Here is a 26,915-nt window from a genome sequence, read left to right as displayed (position 1 = left end):
CCTTGTAGTTATCCATGTAATGCTTGAGGTATTCCGTAAGGACGATGTGACTTCGTTCCAATGATCCATTGGTTTGTGGTCTGTATCCTGAAGTTGTGATCTGTTTGATTTTAAAAATTTCGGATAAATTTTTCATGAGGCTTCCGATGAAGCTGGTTCTTTTGTCTGTTAATATGGCTCGAGGTGTTCCATAAATTGCGATGACATGTCTTGCGAAAGCATCGGCTATAGTGGTTGCTCGAATATTCGGTATTGCGACTGCAACACAATATTTGTGGAACACGAATTCCTGATAACTAAACAAAACCCACCGGAATGTACAACTTGCGCCGTATCCAACAACATCCAACATATCCTACTCGAATGTCCTAAATTCTCTTCTCAACGATCCAGATTTTCCATCGAAAATGACTTCATGACAAATTTAAATGAAAACAATATTGGAAACGTCCTTTTGTTTTTTAAATCAATTGATATATATAAAATGTTATAAATTTGTTTTTGCTGTACCCACCACAATGTAAAAAATAACTGTAACCTTCTCTGTTATATTCAATTGTAACTGATGTGGTCGCTAATGACCTAGCTGTTAATGCGACCACTTTAAAATAAAAGTCTACAAAAAAAAAAACAATATTTGGTTAAATTATCTTGAATTGTGAGAATATACCTTTTTCCACTGGAGCTGATCGGTAGAGGTCCAAGGGTATCCAAAGAAATTTTGTCAAATGCGTCCAGAGGTGTGTCGGTGATGAGCATACGTTGACAAATCTTTATACGGACTTATTTCTTTTCCTGGCAACTTTTGTATTTTCGGATATGATCCTAAATTTCATTACGCATGTGTGGTCAATGAAATCTCGATCGAATACGATTGTAGGTTTTTGTGACTCCTTTATGTCCTCCAATTAGACTATCGTGTGCTTCGTGAATAATCTTGCTTATTTTCTACGGAAGGAGTTGCAATAATACAGTTGCATATTATGATTTGAGGAATTGGCTTTGCGAAGGCCTCTTCTAATGTCTTAAAAACTTCATTGAGTGGCAATTTATGCAGATCTCCGGAGGCCGATATTCGGAAAGATGCGATCCTGTTTTGTTTTAAAGCTGGTTGGAGAGTCCGTTGAATCCGTTAACTATGTCCATTCTTTTTGGTTTATCATAAAAATTGTCGGAAATTATTATGCGGAATGTTTTAAATAATCCATTGTTTGAAATTACAACTTGTCCCTCCTGTGGTTGTGCAGTAGAAGTTCCTGTTTATTAATTGTTTATTAATTCATTAATTCAGTGTCCAAAAGTAATTTTCCCACGGAGGTTGTTAACCTTTAGCACTCGAATGGCGACTGCAAGGCGTCACTAAAAATTGCTGTATCATTGTTCAAAATATTTTTTACATTATTCAATTTGTTTGTATTTAATAAATTACTAAACACTTTAGTATTGTACGAGTAAATTGCACGATTTTCGTATGTATACCATGAAAAAAATATATAGAAGGGAAATATTCTAGGTCGGAAGAAATGTTTCGTTTTGGAGTTAAAATGTCTACGAGTGCAAAGGATTAAATTGCAGTCGGCTGATATGAAATGCACGTAATGGTCTTCCTTTGCGGTGAGGGTGTTTGAAGAAATGATGATCTTTTGTTTTGGTTGTGGCAGCGCTTCCAGGTCAGTTTCGGTAGAAGAACTGTCGGCAGCGGTGTCAAAGAATGGATACGGGTTTGCTGTAAGGTCAGGTAGCTGCCGTGCAGTTGTTTCGCTTGTAGGTAGCTGAATTACGGTGGGTTGTAAATTTCTTCCTGTTTTGTGTGATAGTTCCTGCGGTATATTAGGTGCATCCACTTGCAAATTGTTTGTAATTTCGGCTTGTATTTTGCGGTTTTGCGGTTTGTATTTATGGCCAAACATTCCTTTTCTGTGGCTGAATAGTTTTTTCTGCTTTATTGAGACTGCGTGATGTGTAAGCAATCAGCAGATCATTTCCTAACGAACACGTCCGTTCCCTGAAATTCCAGTTAATACTTAATCCATGAGGTGTTGAAAAGTGTGTGGCAGAGTTGGGAAAAAAATTATTTAAAAATTTCGAATACAAATAATCGAAAGTTATCTTGTATTCGAAATCACTTTTCTCGGATACATATTCACCACAGTTTATCCGTCAGATACTTTTCACGATTTTCATTTGTCATCCGTGGGTCATCTGAATCTCGAAGTAACGGCTATGCGTATTCGACGCCTCTAGCGGTGAGAATTTATTTGGGAGAATTCATTCGAAGATACAGCTGATGAGTTTCAAAGTACATATATTTGACTCGAGAGTCCTTTTATTCGAGAGTTCAAGGCAGCGCCACCATTTATTCGACGGTGAATTTCGCCAGATACTCGCAACTCAAATGTATCTTTGATTTTCGACGTATGATTTTTCGTGTAACTTAGAAATTTATTCGAAGCTCGATGTAGGGAAGATGATTTATTCAACTTTTTATTCGTGACGAGCATGAGGAATAGATGAAAATCACATGTATCTTTTATTTGTAATTGTATTCGAAGCTCGGACAAAAGACCGAGCGACGTTGCCAAGTCGTAATACTTACGTTGTAATATGCAAGTACGTACTATGGTATAGTGACTCCCATTAATATTCGAACACTATTTATTAGTTAAACGATTGTTTAAACAAATGAATTTTTATTATTTAAACGAATGTTTAAACACATACATGTTTATTACTTAAACGATTGTTTAAACAAATAAATTTTTATTATTGAAACAAATGTTTAATCCAGTACTGTTGAGGATATAGTCAGGAGAGACTGAGGGCACGGAGTGACTCAGGATCGGAAGGAAACAGATGTAGGCAGGTGACTGGAGAAAGGATGTAGGAAAGGTGCAAGTAGAGCAAAGTAGGAGTGTAATGGAAAATTAAATATATTAAAGAACAATAATCGGATACAAGGAAATTACAATAAGACAAGACGTCGTCCCGAATAGACGTAATCAGGGCCCGCTCTAGGGGGGGGGGGGGACAACCCGGGCATTTGCCCGGGGCGCCAAAATTTAGGGGCGCCATTCTGGCTTTGGCTGTAAGTGTGAGAAAAATATTGATGTTTTAAATATTCAATTAATAGAAAATTTCAGACTACCCTTGCCAGACAATTTTGCTAAAAAAAAAGGTCATTTTGTTCAGCGCGGTGCTTAGTGCTTAAAAAGGGGCGGCAATTTGTTTTTTTGCCCGGGGCGTTGTAACCGCTAGAGCGGGCCCTGACGTAATATACGCGAAGCCCGCGAATACAGAGAGTTAAGATAGCGATCAGTCGATCGTAAGAAAAGACGCGTGTACTATGCTGATCAGTCGATCGAGAATTTGCCAAAGGACCCCGCGCTGGGGTTGTCGCGGGTTATTTATACTGTGCGGGGCCACCGACAGCGGAACGAATAAGGAGTGGGGTTTTTGAAAATGACAAAGGATTCGGCAGTGTCGAGCGTTAGTTAGTGCACGAGGGCAATGCCCTAACGGCCGCTGCTGCACAGGAGACAAGGACGGTAGGTAACGGATTTGATATTTTGAAATATGGGAATCGATTGCCCACGCGACAAGTAACCCGTCAGACGTAAACATAAGGTTTACGTCTGCGTGCGTTGACCCGGTTTCGGCGCCGAGCTCGATCAGCTGGCTATTGTTACCCGAGAACCGAGGCCGCTCGTCTGCTGATTAGCGCAAAAACTTTATGACGGTCTGTTTCTTGCCGAAATGGTTCTTGCGTTACCGGAGTTACCGGTAACGCCTGCTATGATTTTGAACAAGTACATTTCTATTACTTAAGCGATTGTTTAAACAAACAAATTTTTATTACTTAATCAATTTACGTCACCTTTTGCAATGAGTAAAAGTCTTTATAATAAAAGGAAATGTCATTGGGTGTCACCATCGGTACTCTGCTGGATATTAAGTTATTAAGACAATTTTATAAAGAACTCTTTACATTATGTATAGATACACGTACATAGGCATTGCATGCAATGAATGCATTTTTCTGTCTAAGGTTCTGAATAACCGACTCTGTAAAAAATGCAGAAATTTAGGATCAAAGACATCGATGATTTAATGGTGTATACAGAAATAAGTTCTATATTTTTTAAGTAATTTTTTTTTGTCCATTTTTAAGATATAGCCAGATAAGATGATGAAAAGTGCTCCCAAACCAAATTTATTTTTAGTCGCACCATGCTCAACAAAAAATTATAAAAAAAATTCATCCATATTCTACCTAATATCATACACGACTAAGATTTTTTTCATAATTTTTGGATGCAAAATCGATTTTTAGTTGACCACGTTTATGTTATTATGTTATTTGTGTCTCATCGTGATTATTAATATGAATTTTTTTCGAAAAAACGATTTTGCAAACCAAAAATTATGAAAAAAATCTCAGTCGTGTATGATATTAGATAGAATATTCATGAATTTTTTCGTAATTTTTTGTTGAGCATGGTGCGACTAAAAATTAATTTGGTTTGGAGGCACTTTTGACCATTTTATCCGGCTTCATCTTAAAAATCAACAAAAAAAATTATTTCAGAAATATAGAACATATTTCAGTATACGACATCAAACCCGATTTAAAAAAAATTTCTAGTCCAAATATCGCATTGATATCTTTTTTAGTTTAAAATTTGTAGCAAAATGTGCGTCTCGCCGAACCCGGAATCGATTGCGGTTCAGGCGCTCGATATTTTGGTAATGTGACGACGATACGTCTGAGTGGGGCCAAGCCGGCGAAAGGGTTTGCCCCCACCCCCGCCGCGTGGGACGGCGCGCCGCGCCGCGGCGTCCCATGATTCTGGCATCACGACTGGACGAGTCTGATCGAGCTCGATGAATGCAGTTGTGTTCGTACGTGTCGTACAACATATTGCGTTCGTCGTTTATTTTCTCACTACAAACGTGAAAGAAAATAACACAACTACATTCTGAGTCACATAGATTGACATCTCGCAAAAAACGATCAACTACATAATTATTGATTAATTAATTCTTAACTCTTTCGAATTTCACAATTAATATTAATTGATATTTTACATGATTCTTTGAAGCTAAAATTTATGTTGTTTAAATGAAATATACATGAAAATATATAGTAAATTTCAATTTAATTTCTTTTTCAAATTCAGTTACAAAATATATTCAAAATGGATGCGCATCAATAGTGTTAAAAAATTATAGAAATGCGAATAATAATTATACGTATGGAGAAATGTATAAATAAAATGTATAAAATAAATGTATGAAAATTGTATTTCTATAATTTGAAAATGTGGTATCTATATTTATTTAATGTTATATTCGTAATAATTAATATTATATTTTTTATGACATCAAATAAAAAAATATAATTTGAACATATAGTCATCGCGTACATAACTCGTCAATCATTTGTATTTGACCAGATTTGATCATTCTTGTGGATCTAGTTCCAGCAGTTATCCTTCGTCAGCGTAGAAGGCGTAAGAAAACCAGTTGTTTACATATGAGACACGAAGCCCCATATGGTGATTGGTCTACTCCTATACCTCGTCTGTGCTGGGACCCACTTTGAGACTCGCAGTTTAACACGGGGGCTGGCAGTCTTTGTTTATATATATCTCGTCGGTGCCCCAACGTCGAGATACTCTCGTCAGTTGTGGAACTAAGAACGTGGAACTATCACTGATCCACCGACGAGATATATATAAAGCACAGACGAGGTATAAGGATAGACCTATCATCTTATGGGACTTCGTGTCCGATGTTCTGAAATATCGACCGTTCAAAAAATCAGAGGTTTTGGTATGCCCTCTACGATTTAGAGTGGTGAGTTTAGAAATTATATTGAATCACAGGTATCGAAGGCGTAGTTGCCAAACCACATCGGAGAATATTCGTCGCATAGTTGCCAATTTACTGTTACTGCCGTGTAATGCACAGCGCGTATTTCGGCTATTTTCCAAGTTACAGTCGCAATTCTGGAAAAGTAAACGAAACGAGATATTACATGATTAATTCAACCTGAATATTTTATCTCTGTTTAAGTACAATGCTTTCTGTTTCTATACCCATTTTAAAGCTAAATAAAGGCTTTTTCAATTTATATAAATAAACTTTTATTTATTGATAGTAAACATAATAATAATTGTTGTTAAAAATTGAAATACCTATTTAGCGCTATTTTTATCTTGAAATTGATATATATGAACTGTTGTTGGCTCCTTTGAACGTTCTTTTTATCCAATATAATTTTCAAAAGAACGGAAAAATATTCAAAAGATTGTCAACAAAAATTTTAATGACAGCTGTTATGCGAGGTTCCATATTCGTTACAAGTTGCAGCGTGTCTGTTATTATATGTTAACATTACATATACAATTATTAGTTCTTTTTTCCAAATATTTTCATAAGTTGTGCAAGAACTTATTAATTATAAACAATAAATCTGTATAAAATTCTGTTTATTGCTGATCTGACTTATCGTTTAATCGTAAAAGCATACAGGAGTTCAGATTTAGTTGACCTCTTACCATTATTGTTATCAGTTTTGAAGTAATTGTTTATCAATTATAACAATATCGATAATAATTATCGATAATAACAGACATGCCGCAACTTGTAACGAATATAGAACCTCGCATAACAACTGTCATTAAAATATTTTTTGACAATCTTTTGAATATTTTTCCGTCCTTTTTGAAAATTGTATTTGATAACAAAAGGTTGAAAGGACTTCCGTTTCCGGTTGCGAGAGAGATTGGCGTGTGTAGTGAGTGGAGAAGTGTTTGTTGAGAGAAAGTGAAGAGTGAGAGGTGTGAGAGGTGAGAGAGTGTGGGAGAAGAGAGCGAGAGGAATAGGGGTAGCCGGGCAAAAAAGGGGAAGAGTGAAAAAGGGAGCTGGAAGGTGTAAGAAAGGTGGAAGTGAGTGAGTGATTGGAGGTTAGGTTGGCGGCATTCTTCGTGAGGCGAACGCGGGAGTAGAGAGAAGGAGTGGTAGGTGGCGCTGATTGGTGGCGATAGGGTCAGGAGGAAAGCGGGAAATTTGAAGGTAGTATAGGTAGTGAGAGTAAGAGGAAGAAATGAGTAACATAGGGGAAGGGGAAATGGAAGGTGGGAAGGGGGAGAGTGGTGAGGGGGGAAAGCCGACGGTCACGGAAAAGATAGGGAGAGGGGGAGGAAGTAGTGGGAGCAGTTTTGACAACCTATGGAAGAAAAGGGGGAGGGAGCAAGTGGATGAGGGGGACGACGAGGGAGAAGGGGAAAGGGGAATATTTAAAAAGAGTGCGAAGACGAAGAGGTCGCCGAAGGAGGTTCGGAAAGAGACGGAAGGGTTAGGCAAGGGTTGGGAGAACTTGATTAGAGAGATGATGGCGGGGTTGAGGGAAATAAAAGAAGGGATGAGGGAAATGAAGGAGGAGATGGCGGAGATGAAGGAAATAAAAGAGGGGATGAGGGAAATGAAGGAGAGTATGACGGAGATGAGGGAAATAAAAGAGGAGTTGAGGGAGATGAAAGAGGAGCTGGAGAAAGAGAGAGCGGGGAGAAGAAGGGAGAGAGAGAAGTGGGAAGAGGAAAGGAGGGAAGACGTGGAAAAGAGGGAAAGGCTAGAGAAAAGAATGGAAGGACTAGAGGGAAAGGTGGAGAAGGTAGAGAGGGAAGGGAGGGAAAAGGGGGGAGAAGGGATAGAAGATAGGATGGGGAAGGGGGAAGTAGAGGAGAATAGAAGGAGGATAAGGAGGATGGAGGTAAAACAGGATAGAAAGGAGAGGGAGGAGAGGAGAAACAACGTGGTAATAAGGGGGATTCGAGCGGAGGGTGAGGGCATGGAAACTGAGGTGAAGAGGGTGTGGGAGGTGATGGGTCTGAAGGACGAGGGAATTAAGGAGATAAGAAAGATAGGAGGGGTGGGAAAGGAGGGGAGAGGGATGGTACTGGTGAAGATGGTGGACAGGGAACAGGAAAGGAAGGTGATGAGGGAAAGGGGTAAGTTAAGAGGGAAAAAGGAAAGGTTAGATGACGACCTGACGGAGGAAGAGAGAAGAGCAAGGTGGAAAATTGAAAGGGAAGCGGAGAAGGAGAGGAGGGAAGGGAGCAGTGTACAGGTGGGGTACATGAAAATGTGGGTGAATGGAAAGTTGAAGCAATGGGACGAAATAGAAGAAAGTTGGTTAGATGAGCAGGGAAACGGGCAGGGGAGGTAAAGGGATGGGAGGGAGGGAAAGAAGGGGGAAAGGAAGGGAAGAAGAGGGAAAGGGAGGTTAAGGTGACATTCTGGAATGTGGCGGGGGAGCATGTATGGGAGGAATGTATGAGGCTGGATGAGGAAGGAGGTTGGCAGGAGAAGATGGGGGAAGTGTTGGATGATGAGGGGGGAGGGGAGAAGTGGATGAGGAGGCTGGAGGAATGGAGGGAAGGTGCAAATGGAGGATTGGGATGAATGGGGAGCGACCGGTAGAGGGGGTCCGCGGGATAGGGAAGGGGAGGTGTAGGAGGAGGAGTGTGTGTGCGTGTTGGTGCGTGAGAGAAAAGAGTGGTATGCTATGTTTTATTTGTTTGTCTTTTTTCCTTGCTGATGACAAATTTACGGCAGTTATTTTTTTATTTATAATATAATAGATAATGTAAACATGTAATGTAAATGTAATGTAATGTAATGTAAAAATAATGTAATGTAAACATAATGTAATAGATTAAATGTATTTTATTTTATTTTATTATATTGTATTTATGGCGAGCGGTATGGCGAGCGTTATAGTTGATTTGTTATATTTTATTTTATTTTGATATATTGTTATTATTTTATATTTTTAGGTCCGTTTTTTTTTTTAGGTTATTATGCGTATGATATTGAAAAGCGACAAGTAGCTCTCTCTCTCTCTATCGGTGTAACTAGGGGTATGCGATGTTGCGAGTGGAAGGAGATGAGATGTAATAGGATTGTAACCCTGAGGGGAACAATAAATGAATATATATAACAAAAGGTTCAAAGAAGCCAACAACAGTTTATATGAATCAATTTCAAGATATAAATAGCGCTAAATAGGTATTTAAATTTTCAACAACAATTATTATTTTGTTTACTATCAATAAATAAAAGTTTATTTATATAAATTGAAAAAGCATTTATTCTGCTTAAAATGAGTATAGAAACAGAAAGCATTGTATTTAAACAGAGATAAAATATTCTGTTTGAAGTAATAGCTAATTCCACAAAATAATACAGTGATTATTAATAATCACATTTTTATTAATTGTTTGCACTTAAAAGATCAGTACCTAATATGAAACACAGGATGTAATAAATAGTACCATTTTATGTATTTAATATATTTATTAAAAAGTAATATACAATACATATAGGATTTAGAAAGTAGAGACAGTCTCAAGAAAAGAAATGGTACATTGATACATATTATATGTGTATATCGACCTGTTCGTTCTCACTAAACACTACCACTGGGTTATGTGTCGTTTATTGCTTTATTAGTAGCTAAGGAAGGTGGTGCAGGTACCAGCGTGACGCGGTGCTAATTACCGCGGCGCACAGTGGTCTGAAAAGGCCGAAAACGGGTAAAACCCTAGGAAAGCTCTATTTCGAAAAAATTTTCGATAGAAAGTGTTTTTAATTGTTCTTGGGCACGATAGAAATAAATAAATAAATTAAAAAATAAATAATACATTAATAATAAATAATAAATAATAAATTTTACACATAGATTGAATATAAAATAAATTTTAAATGAAATATAATTCAATTTAAATTAAAAATAATAAAAAATAATTACTCTCCATAAAAAAATACTGCTTAATTTAAATAATAATAATTTTATGTAATTTAAAATAAAATGAAATGAGAAGAATACGCTTATGTACAAGATTCAATGAAAATTTATGATATAGAGGTAACGGTTATTTACATTTTAATTAAGCTTATTATTTACACGAAAAAGGTGTACTATTTTTTCTTTAAGTAAGAGGAGGAAAATGACTTACGCACATCCCAGAATGAGGTAGTGTGGGGCTCAGGTAACAGATTTTTGGCGTACCTAGACCCACTAAAAACCTGACCTCACCCGGGACACCACGTTTTTCACCGACATTTCATGAGATAAAACGTGAAGCTGCAGGTTGCCGCAGTATAATTTTGGATTTATTATTTACTTAGACATCTACAAACGTGTTTTTAGCATGCGCACGTTGGCACACGTTGGCGCAAGAGAGATATCACTTTTTAAACTTCATTAACGCTCTTTTCCACGTTTAATAGCATTACATGTAAAACTACTCGAAGAAATTAAAAATAAATAGTTTCCACGATTGTTTCCGAGTCTTAGTACTCGAAGTAAGCCAGGAAAAAAAAATATTTTTCGTATTTCTATTTTTACAGGCGCATACGGTTTCTTCAAACATGCGCTTGAGTTCATTCTGAAACCTAGGTATGTTTAGCATGGCCGAATTTAATTCATTTTTATGGAATTGCCGAATTTGATTCATCCTTGAAACGTTTTAATTTAATCCCCTACTAGTAAAAAATATAACAAATTTCATTTTATAAGACACTTGAAAATATGGAGTTTTAGCCGCTCTCAGACCACTGTGCGGCGGGGTAAGGGTACCGACTTTTATAGCCAATTCGCCTGTGAAATTCCGCAATCGTTGGGCCTTCGGTCAAAATATACCTGCAGCCTTTTTAAACTGTGGATCCTTAAAGTAATCGAAGCTAGAGTTTCCCTCGTCGTTTGTGGTAGCTCTGAAAAGAGATGATTTCGAAAGAAGAGCTGTCCGCAAAGATTATTCTACATAATTCTGGCAATATTGATATTCTGCGGTTGTTGGGCCTTCGGTCAAAATATATCTGCAACCTTTCTAAACTGTGGATCCTTAAAGTAATCGAAGCTAGAGTTTCCCTCGTCGTTTGTGGTAGCTCTGAAAAGAGCTGATTTTGAAAGAAGAGCTATCCGCAAAGATTATTCTACATAATTCTGGCAATAATGATACTCAAGGATAAAATGAGAAAACCATAAATGTTCTTTGCACCAAGAACATTTAAGTACAACTACATTTAAGCAATGGAAACACGTTAGACCATCTAATTTTGTAAAGCAGAACTCTACGGGATTTTCAAATTCTCCTGGCCGCTCTTCTATATATCCACTGCGGAACCAAGCATATTGAAACAGCCGTTTATAACGCGCAGCTGATAATTGGTTGTGGATTAATGAGTGTAGTTTAATAATATTATCTCTTGCGTGTAGATTGATATCAATATTTAATAATATTGCAAGATCGGAAGATCGGCCCTCTGGCAGGGCGTTACGTATGATCTCGTCGTTATATCCATTCCATGAATCAAGAAGTAAAACAGAATTTTCTGGAGCAGATGGGAGAAATACTTCAGTCAACCACGTTCTAAATAATTATTTCATTAGTTTACCCGATGTGGAAGCTTCAATGTGGACATTAGGTGCCGTGAATACACTTCTTCGTACACGAGGTCCTAACTGCCCTTTGACTTCTTTCAAAACAATATACAATGGCGATAGCCGTTGATTCATAAGCACATACATAGAACGGTCAGTTCGGACAAAAGGTTGACTTCTCTCTTCAAATAAATTTGTTTACAAACGAAATACTGCGAAATTCTTAGATAAATCTAATGAACACTTGTGCAAAGTATTCTACATTAATCTTGATTGTTTGTAGGGAGGGGCATCTTTCAATTTCTTCGAGATAGAAATAACATCTGTGAGTCTAGTAGTGTTGGTGTCCGAAATTCAATTTATGAATATGTGGCTCAGACATGTAATTTTGAAAATGTTGATAGACGTCAGAAGATTTTCTTAGAAAAATAATTAAACAATTTTCTATCAATTTAGTAAAAAAATGGAAGAACAACGAACGCGATGTCGATAGATTTCTTTTAAAATGTCCCGATTGGTTTGAACAACCACTGTTTGAATTTGAAGGACGCAGTGAAGGTGGACGACCAAAAAAAGGGTTTTCTGAGGCAAGTGACATGATAAATCGCAGGCAAATAGAAAGCCTGTTGACGCAGTACACCCCGGAAGAGTTGGAGTACATAGCACGAGTTGCACACAGAGCATCGGGGAATGAATTTATATCCATGGTATTATGTATTGGTAACTGTACACAAAGTGCTCATACAAGGTGCTGATGTGGTAGAAAGCATCCTATTGTCCATCGGAAATCTTTCAGAAGATACCCAGGAAGCAACGCATAAGGAATTATGTACGATAATTTCGCGAGTACCACACTCGGAAAATTTCTCGACGGGCCACCAACCAAGATCTCAGTGACCCAAAAGAAGCCATCTGGGGATGTTTTAAACATTTCGGATAATCTGGCAGAATAATGTTTCCAACAAAAGTTAATCGATACTCAGTTATCTATAAATCCCAATAGACAAAAATTTTTTTGATAAAAAATTATGGTCATCTTAATTTTTTAAGTAAATATAAAACTAAGTATTTTTTATTACATATTGTTGTAGCTGATGTTAAGACGAATCTTTTATTTATTGTTAACAAATATAGTAATAATTGGTGTTCAAATTTCAAAATTACAAAAGGTTATTTATATATAACCAAGTTACGTTCAAAGCTTGGCTTTGTAGTTTTTAGTAAGTTATTAAAACATTTGTCTTGTAATGTTCATGAAAATTTTCATAAAAACCATTTAAAAAATATTTATATAATAATTACTGTTCAAAGCAATGTAGTTAATTAATAATAGGAACAAAATGATATCATCCTCTAACAATAACAATACAGTTCTGAACAATTAATTTATTCGCGTATACGTTACATTTATAAAGTACATATTAATATTTGGCTGTTTACAACATTTCGAATTTTGCAGTTAAACATATTCTTTATTGTACGTACAGTTTCATTCATTTGTTATTTATACCCAACATAAAGTTTAACTAATCATAACCGAAATTAGTATTTTAGAAAACAATATTCTATTGTATTCGCGAGACTGCAGTGACTATATATATAGCTATTTTTAATTGTAATTCCTACTACTAACGACGCTGTCAGCAGATTTTAGTTCCAGTTGGTTATACAGGATGTGACACGAAAATGGTAATGGGGTTACGTGACCCCAAAAACGTTGGACACGAAAATGCATTGGATGATAGGTCTATCCTTATACCTCGTCTGTGGTGCAGCGTTCATTTCATAACTTTAATTTCGTCAATTTTAAACTGTCCGATATTTTGATAAAGGTCCTCGTATTCTTCAAATTTTGAAAAATGTTCCTGCCACGAAAACATTGCATTTGTCTAAAACAATTGCAATAAATAAATGGTGAAGAAAACCTTTTTTTTTATTTCAAATGACAACGTTTTTAACGTACCGGACACTCTACGACTGTGTGTGTATTTGAGAGTAAAACTGTCGCGAGTTACTCTCCAGAGTCAAATTCGTCAGTGTTTTATTATGCACGAAAGGAATAGCCCTCTCCGGTAGCAAATATTTCCGATGCTACCGCAGAGTGCCATTCCTTTCGTGCATAATAAAACACTGACGATTTGACTCTGGAGAATAAGTCGCGACAGTGTTACCCCTAAATTCGCACGCATCCTTAGAGTGTATGTAGACTAAAAATGTTGTCATTCGAAGAAAATGTTTCTCCACCGTTTATATTGCAATTGTTTGAAACAAATGTTCCTGCTTTCGTGGCAGGAGCATTTTTAAAAATTTAAGGGAAATGAGGAACTTTCTCATAAAAGCGGACATTTTCAAATTTCCGTAATTAAAGTTATTTCAAGTGAACGCTGCACCGTGACATACAGATTCCGACGGCTGGCGCGCGGTAGAAGCAGCGGCCGGACAGTCTTACCTACGTGCAGCGTTCACTTAAAATAATTTTAATTCTCATTAAAGGGTCAGTAATGGGGACACTTTGCCCTATCTCCCCATTCTTTTTCAAATTTTTAAGAATATTCCGGCCATGAAAATATTGCATCTATTTCAAACAATTGCAAAATGAATGGTGAAAAAAACATTTTTTTCAAATGACAACATTTTTAGTATACTCTCTTACGTTATCACTATAAGCTCCCAAAAACTCATCTTTGATCTTTGTCGATTTGTTAGTTCTAGCCGTATAATTTAATGAAAAAAGAGTGACACTTTCTTACTTTTCTGTAAAATCATGAAAATCCTTTGAGACTTGTTCATAGGTGACTACAATATATTCAAGTTTGAACAAAATGCGAAACATTGCTGCAACAAGAGTCCGATTTCGCGTGGAATGATCCTTATAAGAACAAGGTGAGAGCTTATCGTTTCATAGAGGACGAAATACAGAAAGTTTCTGATACAATCGAACGAATCAGTTCGAGGGAACGGCGAGAACGTCCGCGACGTCGGCCATTGTGGATGGAAATCATTTTCCTTAGCCTCCGCCGAGGAATAAAAAGTCATGTGCAGCTCTGAAGACGCAGGGAATCGAATCGCATAGTTATCGGATGCACCGGCCAGCCTCGTTTTCATAACTTACCTTGGCCGGGAAACCATGGCGTTGTGAAAACAATTAGTTAATGGGACGCGGGCGAAGTTTACAAGCTGATCGAGCAACGTTTAATAAAGTCAGAGAATTTTAAACTTTCGTCGCTTGCCCGGTTCGATCTATCGCTTGAAATTACCGGTCGAATAAACGGGGCTTTTAGGAGTTGTAACCCCCGACGAATTAGATCAGGTTAGATAAACGTGGAAGTTCGTGTCATCTATTAACCCTTAACACCCCAACGTGCTTCTGTATCATAACTGACCACTACTGTCCAAAATATGGCGAGTGTATAATCGATTAATAAAATGGCTTTTAGCAAACAAATAAGATCTATCGGTTTCTAGAAAATCGAAATATGCTCAAGTAGTATGCTCGAGGATTATACGGTTCACACACAATTACAGACGTATTTCGCGCGTCCTCGTATCTCCGGAAGATAAAAATGATTTTCTTCGTCCCCTCAATCAAGAAAACCGCTTAGGAGATCCTTCGTTTTTACGCGAACAAAGGTGGCTGCTTTGCGGGAAGTTTTTTGACGGGAAATTAGCGGAGATGTTGACACCGTTGTTGCTCGTACATCTTACTTTTTTGTAATAAGGAATGCCATTGTCCTTAAATAAAAAGAAAAATTAAAATCGACTTTTACGGATGTTGCACGCAATTTCGCGCAGGAAATAATTCCAAGATATAACGAAGATAGAAATGTTTCTGATCGGTGTACGTTAGCGTACCGTTTTCATTATTTTCAACCGATCCGTCGGAAACTACCTTTAAGAAGTTCAGCTATCTTCTTTCCTGCAATAACCCCAAAGAAAATGATTATATCCGGCTTTTCAGATTGATTTCAATTATATCTACACTACAAAATTCAATAGAATTGAGTAGAATTTTTCTTGATTTTAGATCTACAAAGTTGCTACCACTGAAAATAAGATTTCGTGGGGTTTCTTAAAGTTTGACTACAGAAACTGAAAATTGCCCAAACATCCGCAGTCCATCGACAAGAATCACCCGCCATAATAAATAAAATATCTCGTTAAGCATCGCGTCCGTGATGAGAGGCAAAAAGCACATGAATTTTTCACACCCCCCAAAATAGAAGGACTCGGCAGTTAAGGTCAAACGTCTCTAGTCGTTCTCATAAGGTCATCGAAGTTGAGATGAGTCACAAGTGATCGAGGGCTGGTTTGTCGATCGCCGGACAATTTCTGAATTACCGAAATTTGGAAGTACAGTGAATTTTCGATATATGTCAACAACACGGGTCTTGCCAGTGTCATCACCATTGTTGCATTTCGATAAGAAACTTTCGATTCTTGTATCGAAAACCTTTATAGAAAATAAAATTGTTCTAAATAAATAATAAGTTGATCGTAAAAAATAGAAACTAGATGAAAATGTGCCTGTTCTTTCAACAACTTTCATAAATTGAAAATAATATTCTCCAATTTTTCTAACACCTTCACAATTTAGCTTTCCAGTTTCCATTTTTCTATAAATGCACAAAATCCACAGCGAACAAAAATTAGCACTTAACGATGTTTGTTTATTGCCCGTTGTTCAATTCCATTTTGGCAATCCACTCTCGACAATCGCGTTCGATACGGTGTTCCACGGATTCCACGTCGCAATTAACACGGGCCGGAAGTCACCGCGCATAATTTTGCGTAAGGAGAGTTAGACACTGTCAAATTGCGGAAGACGAACACTACGTACGGGCTTAATTGTGATCCTTATTGGGCCCACCGTGAAATATGGAACAAGAAGCGGATCGCGTGTAACTGTATGCGCCTCGTATTCGGGCGCACACGATCCCGGCCGACGGGATATAATACCCTGCGGGAATAATGATTCCCCTCTGTGACGCAAATTTTTCGAGCGGAGACTGAAATTCGAATTTTTACGGCTAATCAAGAAAGCCCGTCACGTGCGCGATTTCAACGGGAATATCTACATATGTCGGGTATGCAAACAAGAACTTTTTCATCCCATTCTTCCGTTTGTTTCAAACGCCAATGCAACTCGATGAATAAATATGAACTTCCCGGAACATGCGAAAAATCCCTCGGCGAAATAGTCAATCGAAGTTTTCTTGTGAGGTTTAAAGCAAACGCGAAGTATTCGTCAAACAATTTGATTATTTATTAAATTATTTCTTAATCTATTTAATAATCAGAATAATTATTGTTAGAATACGATAGAATTTCGTGGCTTGATTTCGAGAAATATTGTAATCGAATACCGTTGTCTGGCCCTCCGGAATTTTAATTAAAAATTCCGTAAAATTAACAGAGCTATGGCACGCGAGATCAGTTCATGCTCCTACGATACTCAGCACGACACGTAGAACGTAAAACGCGTTGTTTGGGACAATTCTAATTTCTTAAAATCTCTATTAACAGTTAGAATTTCTAACAACGATGATACTATTAAAATAAATTGTTTCATGGGATTTTCCGTAAAAATTGCTTTCTCTCGGAACGTTCACGATTCACAGGCTCAATTCACTGTTACAAAGGAAATCATGAAAAATATCAGGTCACTTTGAATTGTCACTTTTAGATAGACACAAGACGTCAGAAATGACGCTTTTATATCGACAATAACTATATTTTCCTGTCGAAGCAATTTTCTTTCGTTACGTCAACGGTATGACGAATCGCCCTAAAAGTTTCAATCGAATCGGTCGCACGGTCTCTGGGAAAGCAATTCCGAAAGATCAGCAAATTTCACAGTGTCCAACAATATCTTCTCCTGTCCCTTGCGCCACTATTTTATTTGATTCATCAAACGCTACGTCTGTATCACCTGTAACAGCTTTTTCACGATATGCCCAAAGGGAGACGGTTCACTCTATGACGTAGGTAGATTTTGCCTACAACCCTTAATTTTTAACGTTAAAATGATGATTTCACATCACTTTATAGAAATATCGAGAACACGTTCAGTCAGATTTTCAACGATTTCGAGCGTATGTCCGAAGAAACAAAAAAATTAATTTATCCTCCAAAAATCTTCAGAAAATCTAATATTATATTATTTTATTAATTTTATACAAAAATGTTATACAATAAATACGCCATTCAACTCGGGCGAGTCCAAAGAATCGTCGCGTGTGAAAAGAGTTCGCGTATCTTTTGCAGTTAAAGCAGGACAAATGGTTAAAGTTATAGATTGTCGTCACTAAATAAAAATCAAAAATACAAGATAAAGATCCACAGTCTAGTTATTACATTATTCTCTGTTCATTAGAATTGTTGAAAGAAGGAATACATTTTTAGTTAACTTCTGTTCTCTGCAATTTTCAATAAAAAAAAAAAATTGTAGAGAACAGAAGTCGATGTGTAATCATTGCAGAATATACTTTTTATAATAACTTTTATCATAACAATAAATTTTATATAACTTTTTCCTCCGTGAAAATGTTCTGCTCGGCTTCGTTAAGGAGTTATTAACGAAAAACGCGGGTCATTGAACAGTACATTGAAAATTTAAAAAAATATTTATTGCAATTCTTCCGTAAATGACCATGGGATTTCGCGAGATTGGAAATAAAATAAAAATCACGTTCGCAACAAATGACGCGTTTATTTTATCGCGTTTTGTGTATAATCGCGTGGATGGTCTATTTGCCCGTTGGCCGGACATATCCGCGCTTATTAAAATCGAAAATTTAACAGATTACATGTTTACGGAGAGAGAAGAGTCATCGAGTCGTTCGGGCGAAATATTAATCAATATATTGCGAATTTTAATGCGAAAGAAATATCGCCTGCGTTGGGCGATATTCATTTCCCTTGCGAAATTTATTTCCCTTTTAAATCGTTTATGCGTTTCTAGATTTTCTAAATGCTTCTATACTGTTTTGCGTTTGATCCATCCATTTTTAACACGAATCTATAAAATCCTCGGTCTTGTTAATCATTGTTCGTTTAGCCTGGGATGAATGATGCTTCAAAATATAATTTTTTAAATTCGATGCTCTCAATGGGCTGATACAAAAACCTTTTAAATTCCACGAATTTGAATGTGAAGATATTTAATATCCCGATCAAGAGCTTTCGACAGAACGTAACAAATCCGATTTTACCGTTTCCATTCGCGGGATTGGCCAGCAGGGACACGGTAGGAATCAGTGTTAGGTGTGGCCAATAATTTCATTGTTACGTTTTCAGCGCCGTAAGGAAAAAATCGGCTTGATACTCCGCGTTTTCCAGCTACACTGAAATTTTCTCTCCGACTTTTCCTCGTTTTTCATTCTACATTACCCCCGGTTCTGCTTGGTAGCGTTCACGTTCGTGTCGGCCCCACCCCCTCTGCCCTTCGCCGTTGCGTCAGAGTAATAAGTTTCAGGAGCCACTGCTCGATCGCTGGTCGTTCAATCGGCTGCGAAATATCGGAAATTGTTACATGCTTCTCGTATGCTGATTTATTTTATTTCTGCCCCCATCGATTGGCTGCCTCGATTTTACAATCACTAAATAATATAAATCCGTTTCGAAGAGGATACGTTGAGCAACAGTATCCGCTTCGTATTTTCCGCATTTCTTCACAGGTGAGGAGAGGTGTTAGCTCCACTTTTGCCAGTTCCACTATCATAATTTTTCCAGCCACGAGGCTCAGGGACAAACAGTTTCTCTGGAAATAAAGCATCGCCTCCGGAAAGGGCAAATTTTTTCGTGCAACACAGGCACGCGCGGTTTGCTAGAGTCTTACACAGAATGTATGTCGCGGTGTGTACCACCCACGTGCTCTCAGCAAATACCACCCTTTTCTTCAGTGAGAACAGAAGCATCCCGGTGGTAACAATATCGCTACCCACTTGTGGTGTACCTTTTCATAATTCGTGCGAAAGTACGTATCGTCCCTTTGACAGCGAAACTGTATATACGTGACATCCTTTCTTCCCACCCCTGCGACCGTCAGAGATGAGAACCGCGCCAAGGGAAGAGAATTTAGGGGGAGAATTGCTTACGGCGTTTTTAATACGTCTGATCGCCATACGGTTGACCCCTCGTGTTTTTGTTCTCTTCTGGCTACGACTTATTCCTCGTCGGTCACTCGTGACTCCTATTTCATCTGTGAATCATTGGTAGGATGATAGAAAACATGATGATGGGCTAGAAATAGTTAACGCATTGGTTACCAGCGGTTGTTTTGGCAATAGACTTCATCATATGATATTGTTTAAGATGTCCTTTTTTAAAATGTGGTGTCATATACGGTCGGTAAAATATCGATAGAAAGAGAAATAATTACAGTAGAGCCTCGCTTCGTCGACCGTCATTTATTGCTAGAACTCCTCGTCCCTTTCATACTCACAAGGGAACATAATCAGATGCGAAAATCCGATTTTGATGAAACTTGTGGGAGCTTATAGTTCTTTGAAAAATATTTCACACTTGTTTTTTTTTATCGGCAACCATCCACTTTGAAGGGGTGAAAACAGCCCTCAAAGTTGGCGGTCAAAACCATATTTTTGGAGATATCTCGGAAACCAGAGGTCGAAAAAATTTGAATTTTTTTTTAAATTGTGTGTTTTTCAATGGGAAATGTAGTCGCGCAAGAAAATTTTAACAAAAGTTTGTTGTTTAAACAATATATTAAAAATTTGATTTTTTTTTGCGGCGCGCCGTAATTATAATTAGCACCGCGTCACGCTGCTACCTGCGCCACCTTCTTTCGCTACTAATAAAATAATAAACGACACATAACCCAGTGGTATTGTTTAAAATACTATACAGGTTTATACTAAATGCTTATATTTCGATAAAACCAGCCAGAATTCCTTCCTACGCACGCCAGGCGCAAGAATATCTTCCATTATGCATAATTATTGTTAAATGGCAAAAAAAAACATGTACCCCCTATTTTGGATCAAAGATCACACACCCAAGTTTACATTAAAATGAACTAACAATAAATAAGGGAAACTGAAAAAAAATCAAATTTTTAATATATTGTTTAAACAAAAAACTTTTGTTAAAATTTTCTTGCGCGACTACATTTCCCATTGAAAAACACACAATTTAAAAAAAATTCAAATTTATTCGACGTCTGGTTTCCGAGATATCTCAAAAAATATGGTTTTAATCCCCGAGTGGATGGTTGCTGATAAAAAAGCACGTGTCAAATTTCTTTCAAAGAACTATAAGCTCCCATAAGTCTCATCAAAATGGGATTTTCGCATCTGAATATGATCCCTTGTCAGTATCGCCAGATAAGGTGAGGCAGCACAAATTGACGGTAAAAAGTTACCCTCGGTCTGCCAGTACCGGATTAGTCAGATATAAAACCCGTCATGTTACCGGGGGCTAGAACTTTCTGTGAACAATATTTTTTAGTGTTGGTGTTAATTTTTAAAACATAAACGCATGCTCTTCTGTGTAAAAAAAGAGATATTGTACATACATAGTACAAATTAAAAAGTACTAACATAGCTATATTTCAGATGTTAGTTTTATTTCGGTATGTATTTCAGACGTTAAAACCACGTCTTGAAAAAGACGTCTTTAGGGGAGTCGTATCGTCGTCATTTATTTCAATAATTCATCATAGATTTGAAGATACGAATTTTGGCCACGAACTCGGCCGAATTCGCCACTGTGCGATGGCTGGCAACTTGAGGTTGTACTCACACCCGATTCGGAGCTTTCGTTGACACATGTTTAGAAAGTTAGGGGTCTTTACTGTGGACGATACCTTGTTCTTAAGGGATCTGGCCGCGGAGTGGGGATGGGCGAGGGTGTCTTCTAGGAGCGCGAGTGACTTCTCATTACTTATCGTGGAACCATCCGGAGACGTATTCGGCACTTTAAGTAATTTTGCGAGTGAATCGATCTGGGAGCAGGAGCAAGTGTGTGAAGTGAGAACAACATAATTCCACATCGTCATTCTTGTAATATTCAGACAAGTAAGTATTTTTATTGTTACTATTTGTTATCGTTCGTGTTTTTGCTTATGCTCTTCCGCTATATTTGTTACATTGATATAACTTCTCTTAATTTTCGTATATATCTCTTTAATTAATGTTTAAATTAGTATGTTTTCTTATAAACCATGCCACAGAAATTTTGACTGTATTTTTCAATTCTAGGCAAGCAAACAATGGAAACTGCAACGTGGACGGTGGTTCAGTTCATCGAAGATGGCAGCATGGAGGCAGTGCCAACAAAGTGGTTAGAGGGCGAAAATTGTTACTGGCCACCACTGCAACGGGGTCGTTTGATGACCGCAATAAAAAAAAATGGAGGCCAGTAACAATTTATGGACCAAGTACAAGGTCAAGATTTTTAGAAACAGCACTTTCGGTAAGTTACAATTTGTTCAGGATTCAAGCGTTGGAATTCGGCGGCTATTGTCTCAACTGGCGACCGCTGTATCATACAGTTTTTGTCTCGTATGTCAACACGCGGCAAGAACGCGTGTCGCCGTTGCTCGACACCGCGTAGCAACAGTTTCGTCTCTCATTGGCCGAATTTCAACGCTCGAATCCTTCAAATCGAGACAAACAAGGATTATCCGATTCGGGAGCACCAATCACGGTGCTCCACATTCGATGGTCCTTGTTATTTAAGGCACCTGCGTGTGCCTTCTCGCTCTCTTAATGTTCGTCACTCGCATCACGCTGCTTAACGCTCTTAACATTCGTCTTCAGTCATATTTCTCGCGCTAGTTTGCTGCTCGCGCTCGTCTCGCTCAGGTCAGATTTCAAAATCTCTCGCTCGGAGACTCTCGCGATCTCGAACTGCTCGTTCGCAGTATTTTCTACAATCTTCCGCGCCGCGTTACGTGCATTCTGCCGCGCGTTGAAGATCTCCGTCGCCCGCGTTGAACATTTCCGTATCGCGGCGGCACGCGTTTCGTGCCGCTCAAGATTTCCGTTTCGCGTTCCGACGGCAGAAATCTGCACGCGCAAGATATCCGTCCATCCGCCGGCTCGCGATTCTCGATCGCGCTTTCTCTCTCTCGATCGTGCGCACCTCGCGACGTCCTCGTTCTCTAGCGATCGCGACGTTCTCGTTTTCTCTCTAGCGCTCGCGACGTTCTCGTTCTCTCCATCGCTCGCGAGTGACCGGCCGGTCGTGCCGCCTGTGATCGGTCTGCGATCAATAAAGTGCAGTTTAATATCAGCTCCCTCTCCCTTTCCCTCTCCCTCTCCCTGTCCCTCTCCCTCTCCCTCTCTCGCTCGCTCTCTCTCTCTCTCTCTCTCTCTCTCTCTCTCTCTCTCTCTCTCTCTCAACCTCTCACTGACCCATCCTGTGGATTCCTTTGCGCGCTCAACTCTGAGTGGTCCCGGCATGAGGCTGCTCCGACCGTCGGTCACGCCGAAACACAATTATTATACACTCTAAATGTACAATTGAAATAATAACGCTTGTAACGCTTTCGTTTAATGCTTCTAGATGACTACACGAAGGCCAGAAACAAGGCAAAGGCCGCAGAGGAGACGAGCGATCTGCAATCGGAGGCAGAGTCACCATCGGAGAGAAGAAAGAGGCCAGCGTTTACATTAGAAGACAGTACCTCCTCTGACGAGGCAGCAGTTTTCTACCCTGCTCCAGATTTGAAAAAACAGAGGAACATAGGTATGTAAATTCAAAAGAAAGCACTCTATAAAACATTATATATTACATTCATAGTTATAAATCATTCTGGTTCTGTAATTAGTATATCTTTTTAATCAAAATATATTTTCTTTTCAGCCGCTTGTTCGCACTCTGTTGGCGAGGAATCGCAGGGAGAGGGACAAGAGGATGAGATACATTCCGATAAGCAGTGTAGTATTGGTAAGTTAAGAAAAATATTTTAGAGATAAATAAGTTCACTTTAAAACATATAATATCTAACAAACAATTAATAGGAGAGCAAACGGAAAATAATTGCTGCAAGGGGTGCCAAAAAAGAGATGGGATGTTAAAAACACTAATACTGCAGAACCATTTGACGAGAGTTCTGCTCACAAAAGTATTAGCAGAGATGCGTGCGCTGAAGGAGATAACACAAATCAATAACGCAGGAGGATCACGCAGCGTGTCGTTTCTGAACAAATTCCCGAATTTAAAATTCCCGCTAAAATCGTTAGAAGAGGTTAGAATTGGTTGAAGAAATTCTAAGCAATCCGGAGGAATTTGATTATGGAGTAAGTACAATTTACAGATGTAATAAATAAACTAAAAGTAATTGATCTTTCATTTCCAATTTGCTTTTTTATAGTTGAGTCCCTTTTTCTCTAGATCATTTACTATTTATACTCCCAGTTCCATTATCACAGGATTATGATCTGAGCTTAGTTCGTGTAAAACCAGCATTTCGGAGATGTCTCGTATGTTTTTGTTTATGGCAATGTCTATTGTGGATGGTGGTTGTCCATTAGTGGGATAGTGTGTGTGTTCATTGGGGAAGAGTATGCCGCTATTATTGTTTGCAATGTAATTATATATTTTTCTTCCACTGCTATTCAGATTTGTATTGTTCCAAGCTGGGTGTCTTGCATTAAGGTCTCCAATTATTAGAACTTTGTTCCCTGTTTTCAGTAGATCATCAATCTCTTTTATTTTAAAGTGGTTTGAGGGGTTATTATATGCTCCTATTATGTATGAAATTGTACGAAACGACTTTGCTCTCTTCGAAATGTTAGAAGAATGAATTTTCTGAAATAAAAGAATCTTTTATAAAAAAATTGCAATTGGTTGGAACCGAATTTTTAAAATTTTGCTATGCAAGTAATTTTCATTTTCTGTGTGTTTTCTCTCGTACAAAAGAACTTTTAGTATTTTCCCCGCAATTCTTTCGAAATTTCTTTTTCCCTTCGCGTAGTAAACTAATTCATCCAGAAAAATCTTACGGTTCGGTATGACGAACTGACTCTTTAGTAATTGAAAGAGCGTCTAAAGGAGTAATTTAATTATAATTTATCAAAGCGTAATTCGGTTCGCGATGATATCGGAAATACTCGAAAACTTTTGATAGCCTAAAAGATTATTCCTAATCGTGGGATGTTTTCCCGATATCGGAGCCCGGACTATGCCCCGAAAGAAATTCCGATAGTTATTATTCAATCAAACTTGCCGCAGATTTTTTCATTACAGATTTATTATTTTAGAATAGAATAGATTTATAGATTTTTTTCCGTCTAACCGTTCAATCTATTTCGGTGCATAGTGTAATGGAATGCCCACTGCGTTGGAATTGCAAAATAAAAATTCGCCGAGATAAAGGGCCTAGCCGAATAAGATGGTCAAAACTGCCCTTAGACGTTTTTCAATAATTAATGAACCATTCGAAAGCTGACCAAGAAAAACCCCTCTGAGCCAAATTTCAACCCCCTATCTTGCTCGTGAGGGTAGTTACAGGGTAAATTAGATTTTGAGCTTTTCCGTGCATTTTCCGCACTCTGATGATTCCCAAAATTCTGAAAAAAATGTGACATATTTTGGACCCTAAGGCGGATTTTTGAGAATTTTTTCAGATTTTTTGGATGCAAACTGTGGTCGTAAAAAATGAAAAACCTCAAAAAAATCGGAAAAATGCAGGTTTCTCAAAAATATGAAAACATGCTATTGAGCTGTTTAGTGCCCCAATAAAGTACCATAACAGGCAGTGTCCTCAATTTTTTTTAGATTTTTTCTTGTGGGCACTTTTTGTCCAGACAAGAAAAACCGAATTTTTTCGACGTTTCTGCTATTAGGAGGAAAGTTACACTTGTTGATTTTATCGCAAGTATATATTAAGTCATTTTTAACGTTATTACATTGAAGCAAGTAAGTGTTTGACCTCAGAAATATGTTTTAAGAGAAAAATAAATTCTATTTCGTGCGATATATACCAGAATGTTCGCAACGTTTACAACGTCGCCGGTTGGCCGAGCAGTCAAGGTGTCGGACTACGGAGCGTAAACGCTGGGTTCGAATCCCGTCGAGGGTAAAGTTTTTTTTTCCATACATCATCTTTATTTTTTCAATTTCTTATATAGTTTATTCATGTGATTTTAACAATATTTTTTAAATGTTTTTAAAAAATATTGAGGTAACATTTTTAACTAACTTTTATTTATATTACTCCGATTTGACTTCGAATTTAATGATATTATTTTCTTGGATTAGGCAATAAATTAATATTTATATTATTGTGTTCGTCCACGATTTCCGCCAGATATAGAAATTGCTTGCGAAAATTGGTAAGATTCCGTGAAAAGAATTTTTAAATCTACTTCTGTCATTTCCGGAAAATCCAGAGTATCTACCGAGGATACTGTTTGAAAAGGAGTCGTTTTGCAGTTCCAATTATGTCCAATTTTTGGAAAGGTTTCGTTGTCTACTTGTTTGTGTAGAAGCTGGTACTTTTGACCTTGTATACTATACATTGCCTCTACAACCCAATGAATTTTCGTGACTTTTCGGGAATAATTCGACACTTTCGTCGAAAGTTGAGAACGATTACCTTTTAAAGCAGGCATGAGAACTCTGAATCCAAGACCTGTTAAATGAGATGTAACATCTCGAAAACCTCTGTCGACAATACAAAAGTCTCCCCTCTTCATGATGGTTTTCAATCAAGTAACTATAAACGGAAATACATCCTCATGTACGTTACAATAAAGAGGAATGGCTAAGGCTTATTTATACCTGATACCTCACTTTAAAAATAGTGGTAGTATGTAGCCCTTTTCTTTCAATTGGACAAAAACCAATACTTTGCTGCGTGTTATTTATTTAGAATTCTTCTCATTTCCTCCCTAATTTATGAAGACGCAAGGCTTAGAAACCAGATTAATGAATTTTAATATTAAGAATGTTAGAGAGGACCGTAATGAAGATCATATACAATTAGAGAATCGAGGAAGTGATAGATACTCTAAAACTATATTTACATATATTTTATTCAAAAATGTTTCTTAAATATTTTTAAAACATTAAAAAAATATTTTAAAAATCACATGAATAAACCATGTAATAAAAAATTGAAAATATAAAGATGATGTATGGAAAAAAAAACTTTACCCTCGACGGGATTCGAACCCAGCGTTTACGCTCCGTAGTCCGACACCTTGACTGCTCGGCCAACCGGCGATGTTGTAAACGTTGCGAACATTCTGGTATATATCGCACGAAATAGAATTTATTTTTCTCTTAAAACATATTTCTGAGGTCAAACACTTACTTGTTTCAATGTAATAACGTTAAAAATGCCTTAATATATACTTGCGATAAAATCAACAAGTGTAACTTTCCTCCTAATAGCAGAAACGTCGAAAAAATTCGGTTTTTCTTGTCTGGACAAAAAGTGCCCACAAGAAAAAATCTAAAAAAAATTGAGGACACTGCCTGTTATGGTACTTTATTG

At 37.6% G+C, this 26,915-nt stretch overlaps 1 protein-coding gene across 1 annotated transcript; it reads left to right on the top strand.

The window, feature by feature from the left end:
* The first annotated feature begins 22,870 nt into the window (after positions 1-22,870).
* Positions 22,871-23,675, top strand: LOC143363475 (uncharacterized). Its single transcript, XM_076804048.1, has 4 exons — positions 22,871-22,891; positions 23,041-23,158; positions 23,276-23,359; positions 23,434-23,675. The coding sequence occupies exons 1-4, from the start codon at positions 22,871-22,873 to the stop codon at positions 23,673-23,675; spliced, it is 465 nt and encodes a 154-aa protein (XP_076660163.1).
* Positions 23,676-26,915: the final 3,240 nt, after the last annotated feature.

The sequence above is a fragment of the Halictus rubicundus genome, unplaced genomic scaffold (assembly GCF_050948215.1).
Source record: "Halictus rubicundus isolate RS-2024b unplaced genomic scaffold, iyHalRubi1_principal scaffold0049, whole genome shotgun sequence".
NCBI classification, from domain to species: domain Eukaryota; kingdom Metazoa; phylum Arthropoda; class Insecta; order Hymenoptera; family Halictidae; genus Halictus; species Halictus rubicundus.
This window is presented reverse-complemented; position numbering and strand designations above follow the sequence as displayed.